The sequence below is a fragment of the Drosophila yakuba genome, chromosome 3R (assembly GCF_016746365.2).
Source record: "Drosophila yakuba strain Tai18E2 chromosome 3R, Prin_Dyak_Tai18E2_2.1, whole genome shotgun sequence".
NCBI classification, from domain to species: Eukaryota; Metazoa; Arthropoda; class Insecta; order Diptera; family Drosophilidae; genus Drosophila; species Drosophila yakuba.
This window is the reverse complement of record NC_052530.2, coordinates 21,278,108-21,293,952: the sequence shown is the minus strand read 5'-3', so window position 1 is coordinate 21,293,952 and position 15,845 is coordinate 21,278,108. Positions and strand designations below refer to the sequence as shown.

The 15,845-nt window shown below is 42.7% G+C and overlaps 1 protein-coding gene across 2 annotated transcripts; it reads right to left on the bottom strand.

Annotated features, from left to right (window-relative positions):
- Positions 1 to 1,912: 1,912 nt before the first annotated feature.
- Positions 1,913 to 4,979, bottom strand: LOC6537813 (AF4/FMR2 family member lilli). 2 transcript variants are annotated; one of them, XM_002098318.2, is made up of 2 exons: positions 4,962 to 4,979; positions 1,913 to 4,549 (listed from the first exon to the last, which is right to left on the bottom strand). In XM_002098318.2, exons 1-2 carry the CDS (start codon positions 4,977 to 4,979, stop codon positions 3,086 to 3,088), a joined length of 1,482 nt encoding a protein of 493 aa, XP_002098354.1. In that variant the 3' UTR covers positions 1,913 to 3,085. The 2 variants fall into 2 exon arrangements, with proteins under 2 accessions (XP_002098354.1, XP_039231825.1); XM_039375891.1 differs by having other exon boundaries at positions 1,913 to 4,546.
- Between the last annotated feature and the right edge of the window lie 10,866 nt (positions 4,980 to 15,845).

The window sequence follows — 15,845 nt, the reverse complement described above, 5'->3', positions numbered from 1 at the left end:
CTAAACTTTTTTTTGTGAGTTATATATTGCGTCTACAATTTGGAGAGCAAGCTCAAAACTTTCATTATGCAAAAGTTTTTTAATAAAAGTGCAAACATAGTGGCAGCTGACTCCAAAAAATACCGCTCTCACTCTCTCTCCCTCTCTCTTTCCTCTTTATTTTGGCCACATGGCTAACACACACTCACACACACATGCACATGCACTTGGCTGTTATTAAAACCAACAGTTTTGTTTACTGCCACACGGAAGTGAGTGTGTGTGTGTGAGCCATCTATTCCCAATTGCATATAACAAAGTTTTTGCGCCGTTTTTCGACCTTTTTACCTGGCCAACAAAGATATCGCAAAAATTCAACGAATGGCTTGTGGTGCGATTGGTATTTAATTAAACATTTGAACTCGGCCAGTTGCATAAACGAATTGATATTGTTGTTAGGACAAATAATTAGTGTGATTCACTCGTTATCTGTCGACCAGTGATTTTCTGTCATCTGCACACACGCCACAGAATCAAATGAATATTCGCATTTTCACACATTTAGCATTGCTTCTAATGCTCGCACACATTTGCGATTTTCATTCTCATTTTGGCACTAATTTAAATTAATTAGTTTTATGCGCACCACAAGGCAAACTCTCCATAAACTAATAAATACATTGCCCAGGCATTCAAGGAGAGGCCGAGGCCAAACTGAATAGTTAATTAAATATCGTACACACTTTTATGTGCAGCTAAAAACAATATTGTGGTATCGCAAAAATGTGACTAATAAAGCGGCGTAATAAAAATCATAATAACATTTCAAATGTTTAATTTAACATAAAAAGTGTGTAAAAAAGCCAGAAAGATGGCCTCATATAACCAGGAAAGCGAGTCCAACTTACACAGCCAACTGAGTTGGCAGCGCGATATTACGTATACGCACGCATGCACATGGCGACATGGTAAATATTTTGTATGCAAAATAAAGTACTCGAAAAGTCACTTAAAGTGTGTCGCTGGGCGGGGCTGCTTCCTGACTAACCGCCTGACTGGAGGGGCATAAAGAGCGTAAAAAATGTTAAATGATAAATAAAATTTACAACCGCAACAACAGAGCCAGCCACACCAACAACAACCAGCAACGAGCAACCAGCAACGAGCATATGTGGCAAGCGAAGAAGTTTCGCCTTTCTCGCCCATTCGGTCGTATGCCTTGCCTCGAACCAGAGCGACATAATAAAATGCAATTTAGACATCAAAAATACACAGTAAATGGAGCAAGAGTAGCAAGTCGCAGCTGACAGGACGAGAAAGGACGACAGCCAGGCGGCGGCACCAAAAGGAGGAGGTTCGCGCAAAGAGTCACAGACAGCCGCGTGACTGACAAGTGAGGGGCGAAAAGCGAGGAACCACAGCCGCATCCGCACTCGCATCCGCAGTCGCATCCGCATCCACATCCGCGCCAAAACGACAAACCATCGAGAGCGCGCAACACGCAGGACAAAGGACGATACACTTAAAAATAATTTCAAATAAAGTGGAGTGCAGAAAATGTTGGTTAAAGTAGATTGCTTTTTATAAAGAACTTTTTTAGATTTATGTTTGAAAAGAGAATTTTAAAGGATATAATAAACTTTAATCTATTATTCAATAAATTACTGATCATACAAATTTAGTTTAACAAAAACCTTGCGAATCGCAAAACTATCCTTTTAAACCACTTTCAAAAACGTGTTTTAGAAAACCCATAATCTTCGAATAATACTTTCTTTTCATAGTTTTTTCAAACTACTCAGTAATTTGCTAAAAATAATGTAGTCATATTCCTGGTTTTAAAATTATATATTTATTTAATTTATTGGTTATATGTATTTTTAACATAGTAATTTGCTCGAGGGACTAAGTATATATTACCGATTGCTCTAACTTCATTGAACACAAACACAATGAGGCTTATTTAAATGCTGCGAATTTTCTTGCAGTGCCAATCGAATGTTTGAGGAGGAGGCTGTGCGTGCGAACCAAAAGGATTGCTGGAGAAGACAATTTACTGAGAACGAAACGATATGTTATTCTTTCTTTCCGCCAACGAGCTTTGCCCTTCTGCAACAGCTCCTCCGTCCAGTGCATGCTATATTTAAAAGCCGTGCTGTGTGGCATACTTTTCAGTGAGTGGAACAGGGAACTGGGAGTTGGGAGCTTGGAAAAAAATGGGAAATAGGGGACAGCAGTCCCTTGGCCAATTCAATCGACCAGCAGCAGCAGCAGGAGCAGCAAATCAAAGCAGAGAACTGCACAGGTGACTGGGAAAGCGGGAAAGCACGAGCGGCATGCCAGCGCGTAGCGGGACAACAAAGGTGTGCACTTAATTTAATTAGAGGAGGGAATGGAGGGGGAGGGGATGGCATCAGAAGAGGAATCACAGGGATGCCCGGTTGGCCAAGTTGAGCGCCCACTTTTCCAGGCCGAACTGGCGATGTAATGGTCTGGAAATGGCATTTGGCAGCCTGCGAACAACGGCGGAGAATGCGCGAGCCTTTTGTGAAGATGAATTTCATTTCATTAAACACAAATTTCATTGTGTGCGCTTAAAGTGAAATTAAATAAATGAGCATGGTCCCCCTCACCCCCTTCCATTTTGGTATGGGTTGGGTGGTAAAAGGGTTATGTCCATGACAAATGCACCGTGAAATCGCTGCTAAAAACCTCGTCCTTGCAGCACGTGTGTGTATGTGCGAAAGTCTCGCTTGCCATTTTCCCGATTCTCATGATTCTCATTCGGTTTTGCCGTTTCTGTGCCCATTTTGTGTTTGTGTATTTTAATGCAAATTGTTGTAATGTTAAATGAGTCACAAAATTGTTGTACATCACGGGGATTAAATGAATTTTAAAACTCGACATTAAAAATGAAATGCGAATACGAAATGTGCAAAACTGCATAATGTTGTTCGCTTTGGTTTCTGTGACCCAAAGGGCAGGGATGACGGTGGCGTATGCGTAATGTGCTTATAACTATAACGAAATTCGCGTGCACTGGATGCAAATGAGGAACGCCGTTGGAATGCAGGATGGGATTTATGAGATGTGCACATTCCAGATTCTACCACCAGCTCTTGACCTTGTGCAGCACGGTCTTGAAGACGGGCACCTTGACGGGAAACGGCTTGGGCACCTTGATGGGCACATATTTGACCACATGATAGGGCACATGCTTCTCCACCGGCACTGGGATGTGCTTCTCCACGGGCACAGGGATCAGACGCTCCACGGGCACCTTTAGCTCCTTCTCCACCGGCACCTGAACGTTCTTGGTGATCGGTATGTGGATGGGCACTGGCTTGCGAACCGGTATGATGACCGCATGCGATATGGGTATCTTCACCTCCTTCTCCACCGGCACGTGCTGCTTCTTCACATGCTTCACCGGCACATAGTTGATGATATCCACGTGGTGCGAGTGATGGGTGTGTCCCTGTCCATGTCCCTGGCCATGACCACTTGCCTCCGACAAGTAGTTGGAGCTCTGCTCCTGCCCAGCATCGGGATGTTCCTCAAAGTCATCGGCACCAGATCCGCTCGAGGCAGATGCAGCCGATGTCGAACCGGATCCAGATTCATGATGACCAAAGTACGAGGAGTGCTGTTCCTGCTGCTGCTGCTGATGCTGCTGATGCTGCTGATGCTGCTGATGCTGCTGTTGGTGGTACAGTTGCTGCTGTTGCTGTTGCAGTTGCTGCAGATGCTGTTGCTGCTGCTGCTGTTGCTGTTGCAACTGCTGATGGTAAAGCTGCCCCTGCTGCTCATCGTATCCAGAGTCCGGCGTGTACGGCGGCAGGAAGTTGCCCATTGAAATTTTATCGTACGCATAGGGATGAGTTGCCTGCTGTTCCGACTGCTGTTCCTCCGGCGCCGCTGATGATGACCACTGTGGGTAGTCCTGCTCGGGACCAGAGCCAGCTGAGCCATAGGCCGGCAAAAATCCACCATTATGTGCGGCACCGGGATAATTGTAAATCGGCGAATGTTCCTGATTGCTCTCCAATCCACCGCCAGATTGTCCATTGTCCGAACCAAAATCATGGGCACCAGCTGCGGCTGCAACGGCAGCGACCGCAGCGGCATCTTCATGCTGCTCCTCGTAAATCGGTATCTCCTGTTTGGTGGAGCCCAGGGCCAGTGCCTCCGTGTGCGTGGGTGCCACCGAGCCGTGGTACCCATGGGTAACGTGTCCCAGACCCGAGAGATTTGTTAGCCCATTGAGCATGTTGGCCAATCCTTGACGGGAGCCTGAGGAATGGCTGCTGCTAAAGGCCCTCCTCTCACTCCCCGCACTTCCCCTTGGAATTTTGAGCGTGCCATAGCGATGATTGGGATGATGCTGCATCGGCTGATCCATTGGCAGCCATCGATTCTCGAACAATGACCCCATATGGTGATACGATGGCTGGTTCTTGGCCGTTTCTGTCGAGGATGCGCTGCTGGCGGCGGCGGTGGCGATGGAGGAGGAGGTGGCCCCACTGACAATTGTCAGTATGGTGGTGGCTGCTGCAATGAGCGGCATCTGCTGCGGAGGATAATACACAACGATTTAATATGCAAAACACTTTAGTCGAACTAGGAGAGAAGGATAATAAAAAGAAGAAGGAATCGACTAAACGATATCCATACCTAACTTTCATTAAGAACTTTACGATTTTTGTACTACATAACTAGATATTTTAACTAAGTTTATAAGTTTATACTTTTTATTCTTTTTAGAATCTTTAGCTGTGAAAGACTTCTTCTTTTGATCAATATCACCAGCCGCAATATACCCAACACTGCAAGAGATTCTTTTTCGTATGAAAAGAAGTGCTGAATAGCATGTCTTTGTATTCCACAATTTTTGCATAATGCATTTTTAATATCCTTGACTTCGCTGCCTGCTGCCTGCTGCTCCTTGCAATGCCATCCATTCTATTCCACTCCGCACTCACCAAATTAACGTTCGCCATTGGACGTGGTGGGCTTCGAACTCTGGCTGGGATTGGGCTAAGACCTTGACTGCGGCTGCTGGCCGACTGCTGCGTTGGTAATGTGGCCAAAGTCAAGACGAGGCAGCGTTTTTATATGGCGGCCCCCATCGAACAGGACAGATCTGCACCGAGAGGAAAAACTCTTACACAATGTGCAGCAATGAGCGGCACAATTTTCAACAATTCAGCTGTGTGTGTTGATAGAAGGCGGCGGTTTGGCCAAAAGTGAGTGTTGGCCATTCGCTGTTGACCTGTTGCCATTTCTCTCGCGCTTTTGCAACAGCATTTATGAATTAAGTTACGCGATCACAGCAAATTGTACAGCAAAACGGCAGAAAACTACAAAAAACCAAGAAAAAAAAATAGAAAATGTAATAACCAAATCATAAGCCAAAAAAAACCGGATCGCAAACACTTGGAAAAACAATAAAGTTCAAAGTCATTTTCCTCGCCAACGACAAGGAATTAGTCGACCTGGCACGCGCCACCATCGCAGTGCAGCTCCATGGTGATCTGCGATCCACGATCATCCACATCCACATTCAAATCCAAATCCACTGGTGGCCTTCACCAGGTGCTTGGCCAACCTGCACTCCTTCAGTCGAGTGGAGTGCAGCAGCAGATTCGAGTGGATCCAACCAACCAAAAGTGGTTGGACCGCTTTTGGCGGCAAAATCGCTGGACAAAAGCTGATGGCTGTGATTCCATTTCTTTGGCCGAAGGCAGAAAGCATTTCTATTTGCCATTGTGTTTTCGTGTTGTACGGACTTGCCTTCACCTTTTTACCAAAAAGGTTAGTTTTAATTGTTTCAACAGTGGTTTCTTACCTTCTCTCTCCCTATTTTTTTTTTAGGCCATTGTTCGACTTGGGTTGGAGTTTTTCTTGGCTCAGCAATGGGGCGTGGCGGGCGGAAAAGTGAACGCCTTTTAAGTGCACCTGCAGACATGATGCTGCTGATTATATTTTTCTTGCCAAGCGTAACAGCTCGTTAGTATTTTCAAGTGATTTTCATTTATTTTCCCCTGCCTTTCCCTGCTTTTCTGCTGCTGCAGACAAGACCAACCGATGGAGGAAAGGCCAGGGCACAAAAAAAAAAAATACAGAAAAAAAAAACAGAAAAAAAGGAAGTGTACTGATTTGAAAGGAAACAAACATTTCGCAGCTGCCCAAAAGAGTCTGGGGCTCTTATCGTTGTGCTCCTCGGCTGCCATGGCAGTCACCTTTCTGGGTATATTTTTTTAAGCGAAATTCACGCTTACTTCATTTCAATTACAATTACATGATTCCATTTCTCTCGCTGGCTGCTCGCAAATGCAAAAGTGATGTAACTTACTAGAGGCCAATGCGATTACCTGGTTGTTACCTTCTCATTCCCAAGCCCAAAACCAAACTTAATCGCAAGCCCGCAAAAATGTAAATCCACAGAGGGCAAACCAATCAATAGCTTTGAGCACGCACAAATGTATAAACAACACGAAATCGCTTTTTAAATACTATATTTTCGCTTTCCATTTATTATTGCAGTTTTTTTTTTTGCTTTGTTCCTTTATTTTGGTGGCAGGGCTCAAACAAATGACACAGACGGGCACAGATGCGGATCCATATTCAGGTACATGCCGATAGATTCAGATACATATGCAGTGTGCAGTTTTCAGTTTCGCAGTTTACAGTATGTAGTATGTAGATGCAAATGCCAGCACTGAGCGGGTTATAAAATAAATAAAACTGTCTCGCATTTTTGTGCTGTGCTGAGTCGAGTTTTTAAAACTCTTTCAAATGTTGTGTAATATTTTGCCAGCCCGTATATTTATTTTCGTTGCATTGGTCCAAAAGCAAAAGCAAAAAAAGAGCACAAAATAAAAGCGACAAAATAGGCGAAATATGCATTTGAAATACCAGTTTTTGGGGGGCTGCAAATGCGGATACGCCTGTCGGTCGAATATCCTTGTGCAACGTGCTCATATTTGCATTGTATTTATGCACAGTTTTATTGTTGTTTATTGAAACTGGGGTGAGGGGGGTGTGAGGTGGTGAGGTGGTGAGGTGGTTGGCTGACAACAAAGGCTATTGGAATTTTTGTGCCTAAATAGAAGTGCCAACAAAACTAAGCACACTCTTACATTTTGTCAACTGGTCCATTTTCAACACCACAAAACCTGGTTTTGTCAGCCGGAAAATAATAGTTGGACTTTTGGGTTACACCAAAAATGGTTATCTTCGAACGAAAACGAAGAATTTTCACAGTCTGAACTCAATTTGTGGGCTGACTGGAATATTTTTACCACCTACAAACCAGAAATGCACATATACATTTATGTTTTTAAATAATCATTTGCACTTTATTAGTGATAGTCAAGGTTTTTTATTATTTTAAATGCGACTGCTTTGGCTTTGGCTTCGGTTTCAGAAGATGCGATTTCAAATTGGACTTGCCAAAAACCAAACAAGTTTTCATGCCACGTTTCCACGTTGACCAATTCTAGATTTCTGCCGCTTCAAAATCGACGTTTGCGTGCTGAGATGTTTGGCATTGGATGTGCAGGAGTACACCCCGGCGTATACTTAATTGCGAGCGTGTTTATTATCTGGCTGTGCTGAACGTCATGGTCGTAAATTAAAATGACACGCTTTGCATATCCTGCCACGCCCCTCTCCTCCGGCCGCCCCTTCTGACCGACACACACACTCGCACACACACACACGGCAGCAATAAAAATTTTAATTATTCAATTAAATTACACTCGAAGGCGTTGCTCACAGCTCCGCAGTTCCACAGTTTCACAGTTCCGAGTTCAGAGTTCAGAGTTTGGCGAAATGCGAAATGAATGACGGCCCATAAAATTGACACCGCCACACTTGCACGAACAGCGAAACAAAAGTGAGTTCGAAGGTGGCGGTGGCAGAAGGCACAAGGACAATGCATTCGCACGGCGAAATCATATAAAAATCATGTTTATTTAATTTGCATTACAAAAGGACCGCCGCTCGTTAAATTCACTCCACGGCCGACCGGCCACGCCCACGTTTTAAAAAACAATAAACCCTATATGTACGTAGGCGTAGGGAGTAGCACGTAAAATGATTAGCAAATATGCCACCGAAATACTTGCAGGGGTGGCTATAAACTGGCAGGACATTAAAGGTGGGGCGTCGTCCTTAAAGCAAGGTGCCATTTCCAAGAGGTCAAGGGGCAGCGCTTGGAGCTCGGAAACTTGGGAGCTCAGGAACTGGGGAGCTCGGGAGCTCAGGAGCTGATGGGCACGCAATACCCTCGGCGGACGGGAGCATTGAGGCAAGGCACGCATATTTAATTAGCTTCATGCACTGCCGTTTTGTGGCCAAATGGGTGGGTTGGGTTGTTGGATTTAGTGGGTGGTTCACTGGCTCAGTGGCTCAGTGGTTGGGTGGTTGGATGGCCAAGTGGGTGGCCAAGTGGGCGGACCTGGGCAAGTTAGTGACCGCACTCCAGCTGCGGGCGCCACAGTGAAGATCCTCTCGGGGGAATCGCCTGCGCCAGATTTGATTAGGTATTGAAATGATAATGGATTACAGGCGGCATGATTGCGTGGGTCAGCTTGCTAAATATACATATACATATACAACGCTTACGAAAGTCATTTGCTTTCAATGGGAAAGTAATCTTGAAGGTTTCTCAAAAAGGCTATTTGCAGGCACAAGAAATGTAATGTCTTCTTAATTGCTTATTAATATCAATTGTATTTATGATTTTACAAACTAAAAACCTTGGCAAATAAGGTACAAATATTACATTACAGTATTAAGTGCCATGCCAGCGCAGTAATATTAGAATGTTGAAAGCATTTAAATATAATTGTAGGTGAAACATGCATTGACTCTATATTTACAGCATTCATAAAGAATAAATTCAATTTAATTCGTGTTTTGAGGAAACACATGGCTGAATGTTAGTAATAATGTAAAATTGGTTTAAAGTTGCTTGTCTGTAATTAAATCTATTTCTAGGCTGCCAAAGTTGGATAATCAAACACTGACTACCAAAATGAAACAAATTGAAATTAATTTTATTCTAAATGGTGTTTTATTTCTAACATAATGGGAGTAGGGTTTCCAATCTTTGGCAGGGCGAATCCACCGTAGCACTTTATTTTGCACTTCGTGCGAGGGAATTTGAGCTGAGTAGCCGGCTTGGCACATTTTATATGCGTGTCCATGTCGTTCCTCTGATGATTTTTGCCCCTGTTCACTGAGTTTCTGGCTGTTGTTGCTCTTGTACTTCCACTTCCATGTATTTGCACTGCCAGTTGTATTTGTACTTGTAGTTATACTTGTATTTGCTGTTGTAGTTGTAGTTGTACTTGTATTTGTTGTTGTAGTTGTAGTTGTACTTGCTGTGTGATTAATTCGCGCAAAGAGTTGTGCGCTTCCGTTTCCGGTGGCTTTTGTTGTTGTTGGCAGCAGTAGCGCTCCAGCTTTTGTGTTTCACATTTCACAGGAGGCTGATTTGTGCTTAGCTGTGGGCGCGCCGGTGGGCGGGCCACAATATTAATTGTTTTGTGCCCAACGAGGCTTAAAAACACATGCTCATGTAAGCCACGTCCGCTGCAGTGGCCTCCTCATCTTTCCCCACATATATGTAGTATATGTATGTATATTGTGCCCACCCGTTGGCCTTTTTATGTTCACGTTTTGAAAAATCTACAAAACGCACCGGGATTTCTGGCGGGGATCTGGAGTGGAGTGAAGTGGTGTGGTGTGGTCTGGAGGGAAGTGGAGTGGTGTGGAGTGCCCAACATTTGACGCTTCAGCTTGGCCCCAAACATTTAAGATAAGAGCGCCACAATGGGTTCGTTTGTATGCCATTAATATGAAAATCAGACACACTTATCTTAATTAGTTAGTCGCTCATAAAAGGGCCAACTGAAAAGTCAACCAAGCAGCTCATGGGACATACTTACAACGTTTCCACTAGCCGGTTGAAGGTACAACTGAAAATAAACGCACACGCAATGGGGTTCATGGCATTTTTTTTCACATTTCCACTTTTTATATTATTTTTTTTTTAATATTATACAATATTTCCAGGAGGTGTGTGTGTTTGGCTTTGTGTGTGGGTTCTAATGTGCGCCAGCAGCATATACAAATTATGGTGCTTAACATGTAATACTTAATTTTGTAGAACAAGCGGCGCATTTAGTTTTTGGTCTCGTTCCCCAGCTCCGTTTGCCCTCCTCTCTCATCCTTTCTCATTTTCTGTTTAGGGACCTCCAAAGGCGCACTTACCTGCGGCTAATTCGCGTTGAGTATACGTCATGTGGTGCGCGGCGAAAGGGTTGCCATCACACACTAAGAAGCACGAGCGGTAAAACTATAAACTTAAATTTTGTTAAGCTATTTTCCCACTGCTTTAGATATTAGAAATTGATGGCAAACCTAAAAAGTGTAAACAAATATAGCGTATTAGTATTCTTAGATAATTTTTACCCTGTCTTAAAACTAAAGTTAATTTCTCTGAATTTTCAGGCAAATAATTCAGTATCATATCTTTCTCCGAATTATGTATTTATCCACCCTTTTTACTGACAATTTGTTCAAGTGTCATTTGGTTGTAGTAGGCAGCCAAACGGCGACAAAACGTCATCGGAGCCCAGAGACTTTTAGGGAGTCCTTTAGACCAGAGACCAGATACCAAGGACCAGAGTTCCGTGCGGCAATGCGCAATTGAATGAACACGATGACGATGGCGATGACTCCTTTGAAGGAGCTGCCGTTGAAGTTGAGCTGATTATTGCTGCCTTCTTTATGCGAGTGTGAGTGTAAGTACGAGTGTGAGTGTGAGTTGTGGCAGTGTGTGTGTGAGTGGGTGCGATTCCGGGGGCGATTCCTGGAAACGAGCAGCTAATTTAAAATGTATACGACTGTCGGGGACAGAGAGACAATAAAGGGGGGTTGGGATGTTGCCATTTATGGCCATTACCATGAGGCATTCAACTTTGTCCGTTAACTGCCTGAATGCATAAATTAGCAATTGATTTTTGCTGCATTAAATATTTAAGTTGCGTACTTGGTTGCCTGCTTAAGGGTTGACTTTAAGTTTTGACCGCGCTTAAATCGCCAGATGATCAGAAGCACTTGCCGTTCGCAACTTTTTAAGACCCCTGACAATTTGAACTAGCAGAAAGTTCAAATGTTTCGCTGCTCGTGCACTTAGCAACACTTTAGCTGCCACCTCACTCAGTGCAGCCCTCCTCGTTTTAGCCATCTTTACTTAAGGTTTCTACGTATATATATCGTTTATATATATACACACTTTTTTATGGCTACATTGTGCGTATATTCGCTCGGTTTCTTTCATTCTTACTTGTTTTTTTTTCGCAATTCTCGTAATATCTATAAACGTAATTGGATATGTGGCGCGTCTGACTGTTTGACTGGCAAAACTTTGAGCTCTTCATTGGATGCCGAACTGGACGCTTTTCCGGGCTTTTCCCAAAACGCACGCCACACGTTTGTTGCGCCCGGGAAATTGGCAACAATTGTAGCAAAGCCACAGAATGGCGGCCATAAAAAGTTGGTATGAAAATTTTACTAAGCGCTCTTTGCCCCTTGCACTTTTCCCTTTTTTTCCCTCCTGTTTTTTTTTTTTTGCTCTATGTCATGCGTAGCTTTTCTCGCTGAATTGCCGGATGGGCAATCAATTCACCAATTACACAACTTGACGGCGAGCTGTTATGTAATGTGGTAAGTGGAATCGGGGGAACGCTCAAGATCTGTACAAAAATACAGAAAAAAATGAAAACTTTCTTTCGCTCTTTTTCATGTAAACTTACATAAACTTTTTAAAGAAAATTTTCCATTAAAATGATAGGTTAATTAGCTTACTTTTAACTATATTCTGCTATAATTTAAAAATTTGCCATCGAGCACCATACTGTGTATTTGGCCATATTTGACTGCTCATTATTTTCGCGCAGTGCAGCTGAGCCGCTTGGCGTGGAGCTGTGGAAACATTGACAGTCACTTGCTGGTTTTCCGCTTCAACTTTGGCAGCATGTCAAGTTCGTCAGATGGCTTCCGTCAGCAGCTGCTGTTACTCTTAACCCTGACCGCCACTTTGGCCCATTCCCCCCACTCCTCCCAATCCATCCACTTCCACTCGAAGCCATTTGCCTCACCAATAACTGGCTGAAACTTTATGGGCAAATTTCGTGCGTTAAGCCTTTTGACAGCTGCACCAATTTGAAGTATTTTTCTTAATTTCCCCAATAGATTTTTCCGCACTTTTGCGGCTTGCAACTTGAAAGTAGCCACAGAGGGTTGCAAAGATGGTAATATCTGGCAGACATAAGTGGAGATGATTTTCGGGAGGGGGTTGGGCAGGAAGCTCGGTTTGCAAAACTTTGGCTTAATGTTTGCGCATTTTATGAACCTGCTGCTGCTGGTGGAGCGTGCAACGCAACGACGGCTATATACATACATATACCAACAACTATTTTGCACTTAGTCGCAGTTGAAGCATAAAATTGATTTTTAATTGGAAATTGTTTGCATATTTGGTGTACGGCCAAGCAGCCGAGCAGCCCCCTTTCACCTGGTGAAAGTGAGCCAAAAGTGCATGTGAGAATTTCTGTGTGTGCGAGCAGTGAAAAATGAAAAATACGCAAAAAGAAGGAACAACTTTTAAAAATCCCTGACCTCAAGTGAAACGAGCGGGGGGCAACAACTCCAGATAGCACACAGGGTTCACTTGAGCGTTTATACTTGTATGTTGAATTTTTAATTTCTACCCCAACAAACTACTGCGAAAAAGTTCTTTAAATGAGTGCAAAATTGTAAATTGCTTGGAAACCTTATAGTCACTTTTTACATTTTATTGCCAGCAATCAGTGTTTTTAAGCTACTTACTTAAAATGGCCAGACGGCAGGAAATCGAATTCATCCACTCATTTCCCATTCCTCCGCCGGTTTGAGTTTATTAAAATTTCACATCAAACATCCGCATGGCAAGCAAAACAAAACGCGAGTGTCTGCGAAGGAGGTGCATCCACAACAAATGCAATGGGTGGTGGACAGCACTGTAAACTGGGTCAGATCCAGCGGCCAAATCGCGGTCGCCGATTTCGCTGCGGCTGCCACACCACCACCCCACTGCACCACTGCACCCAGTAGTGCACCACCCACTGACCCATCCACCTGCCACCCATCAAAGGGATTGCAACTGTCGAGCATGCGCTGTTCTTCGGAGGATTCCCCTGCGGCGAATTCAATGGCCAAAAGCGTTTCACTTTTGGCACAAAACAACACACCACACACAACGCAACACAACACAACACAATCGCAACTGTGTGTACTGTGTGTACTGTGTGTGCCGGTGTTGTCTACAATTTCCCTTTTGTATATCAATTGCCTTTCATTTTATGGCCTTTTATTGCTTCATTTCGGAATTTTCGGTGTGTTTACCATGCGGCGTCCTGTGCATCGCGTGTCCCAGGCCCACGGGGCATTGGATACGTCGTTTTGGGGCTACGGGCAAACGGGTTACGGACTGTGGACTATAGACTCCGTTCTACGGACCACGGACTACCAGCAAACGGACTAATGATGCCACTTGCCGGCAGCAGGAGCGTCAAACAAAAGGCGCTGGAGAAGTTTGGCTTCTGGCATTCGACGTGGCGTGTCCTGGCACTGCCAAAAACCACAAAAGAAAGGACAGCGGCATTCAGCGACTTTTATGAGTTGGCACTTCGAATGCCCTTTTCTTTCATTTATGGAATATTTTCCTTTTTAATCTGAATATGTCTTGCTTCTTTTCAATGGATAGTTTCCGTATTACACAAACTATTTTTGGATCAATAAGTTAAGTTTGAAATAATTTTAAGAATGAAAATAAATGTTATAAAATTAGTTGCTGTCTAGCTGCTTATATATATGCTATACATGTATTTTAGAAATTTTCAATTAACAACAATCGCAACATTATCCAGCTTAATGTCAAAATCGCACTACCCCCCGCCGTTTTGTTTGAGAAAGGACATCTCGTCCTGCGACCGCCTATCTCATGTCCTTTGTCAAGGCATGTCTTTAGTCATATTTGGTTGTTGTTTACTGTTTGTTGTTCGTGTTGCTGGCGGGTCATGTGCATGTAATTATTTTAGTAAAAATATGTGAATGCAAATACTGTAGGCCTCATTCGCAGTGCAATGTACATATTTTATGCACTTTTGCTTTCCGCTTGACAGCAAAATTTATTTGACCGACTTATTTTTCGTGTTCCCATTTTTCAGTTGTTTATATTATTTTTTTTTTTTTGCACAAAGGGGGCGTGGCACACACAACGGGAACAGAGACAATAACAGCGTTGACAACAGCGACATTGCTCTTGAGAATTACACTTATATACGCATTTGTATATTCGCAGTTTAAACAAAAAACTTTTAATTACATTTGAAACCACGCAGCGAAACGAGCAAGAATTAAATTTCATATGCAAATTGTTGGCAGCACTCGCGCCCCAAATGAGCAAACTTAATGGCCAACAAATTTCAATCGAAGACGCAAAGAAAAGTGAAAATATTTGCTTAACAAAACATTTGCTCCTTTGCATTCGTGGAATTTTCAGAAACACTTGGAAAAAGAATGTTTCACTTTGGAAACATGTGCTTCGTAAATTGTAGGAAAATATAAATTTTTTTGATCAGCAAAATTTTATAGTATTATATATTTGTTGTACATATCACAATCAAATTAGAAATTGTATTCAAAAAGGACATAAGGGTATCAGGGATATTTTTGAAAAAAGAAATTAAATAGGAAATTTGAACTTTTTTGTATTTGAGAAAAATCACATATTTTGTATGTCTTTTTCTTTAATTTTTACGAGTGGCGGTGCAAAAAGTGTAAGGACTGCCACATGGCTAATGATAATTATCAAGCCAACACATGCACACACTCACAATTGTTCCTGGCTCCCATAATAAATATTTGAAAATATTTCTGCGTAATTTTATTTCCCAATTTCAAGGCAAATGTGTGAACAGTATGCGTATGTGCTGGATTTTCGGTGGGCTGCATGGGTGCTTCTTATGTAACTTTGCCAGCCATACTTTCGCGCCTTTTGCAACTTTAGCGTTTTCATTATTTTATTTAATTAGGTAAATGTATGCAAAGGCACCCAGCCCATATGCATATGTGTGTGTGTGTGTGTGCTCTCCCACACACTCGCAAACTCGCACACACTCACGCATAGCGCAACATGTGCCTCGGTAATTACAATTACTTTTAATAATGTTGCTTTAAATGGGCCAAAAGGGTTCAGGTTTAGCTCCTGTTTCTTAGAAAGCTAAGCAGCGAATTAACTTTGCGCTTGAAGGAAATTTAAACGGATTTCACATGCGGATAAATCAAAAATCATAAACACGAGTAATAAGGTTAGGTAATTAGGCGTTTTTTTGTATCTAAAGAAATGGGTGCTAATCTCCATGGATAAGAACAACTTCGTAGGCATTTCACAAGCCAAACTTTTAGTAGAAGAGCTGTATGTCAAGTTTTAGCTAGTTTCTATTAAAGAGTCGTGTTAAATTTATACAGATAAAATGCTTAGCAACAAAAATAAATAAATTATACAACTTTAAAAGGAAGAAATCCAAAAGCATGTGGAAATATTATTGTAATGTTTCAAATATTATTTCAAATCTGAATACAAATAATAACTACAACAGTTTTAGGGGTACTGTTACATGCTAATAGCCACTGTTATACGTATACAGTTTCAAAGCCATATCAAACAGTTTGAGATGAACTGTCGCATGCTAATACGCACTGTTATACAGCACGCACAGTTTTGGAGTCAAACACCAAAGTGTAAT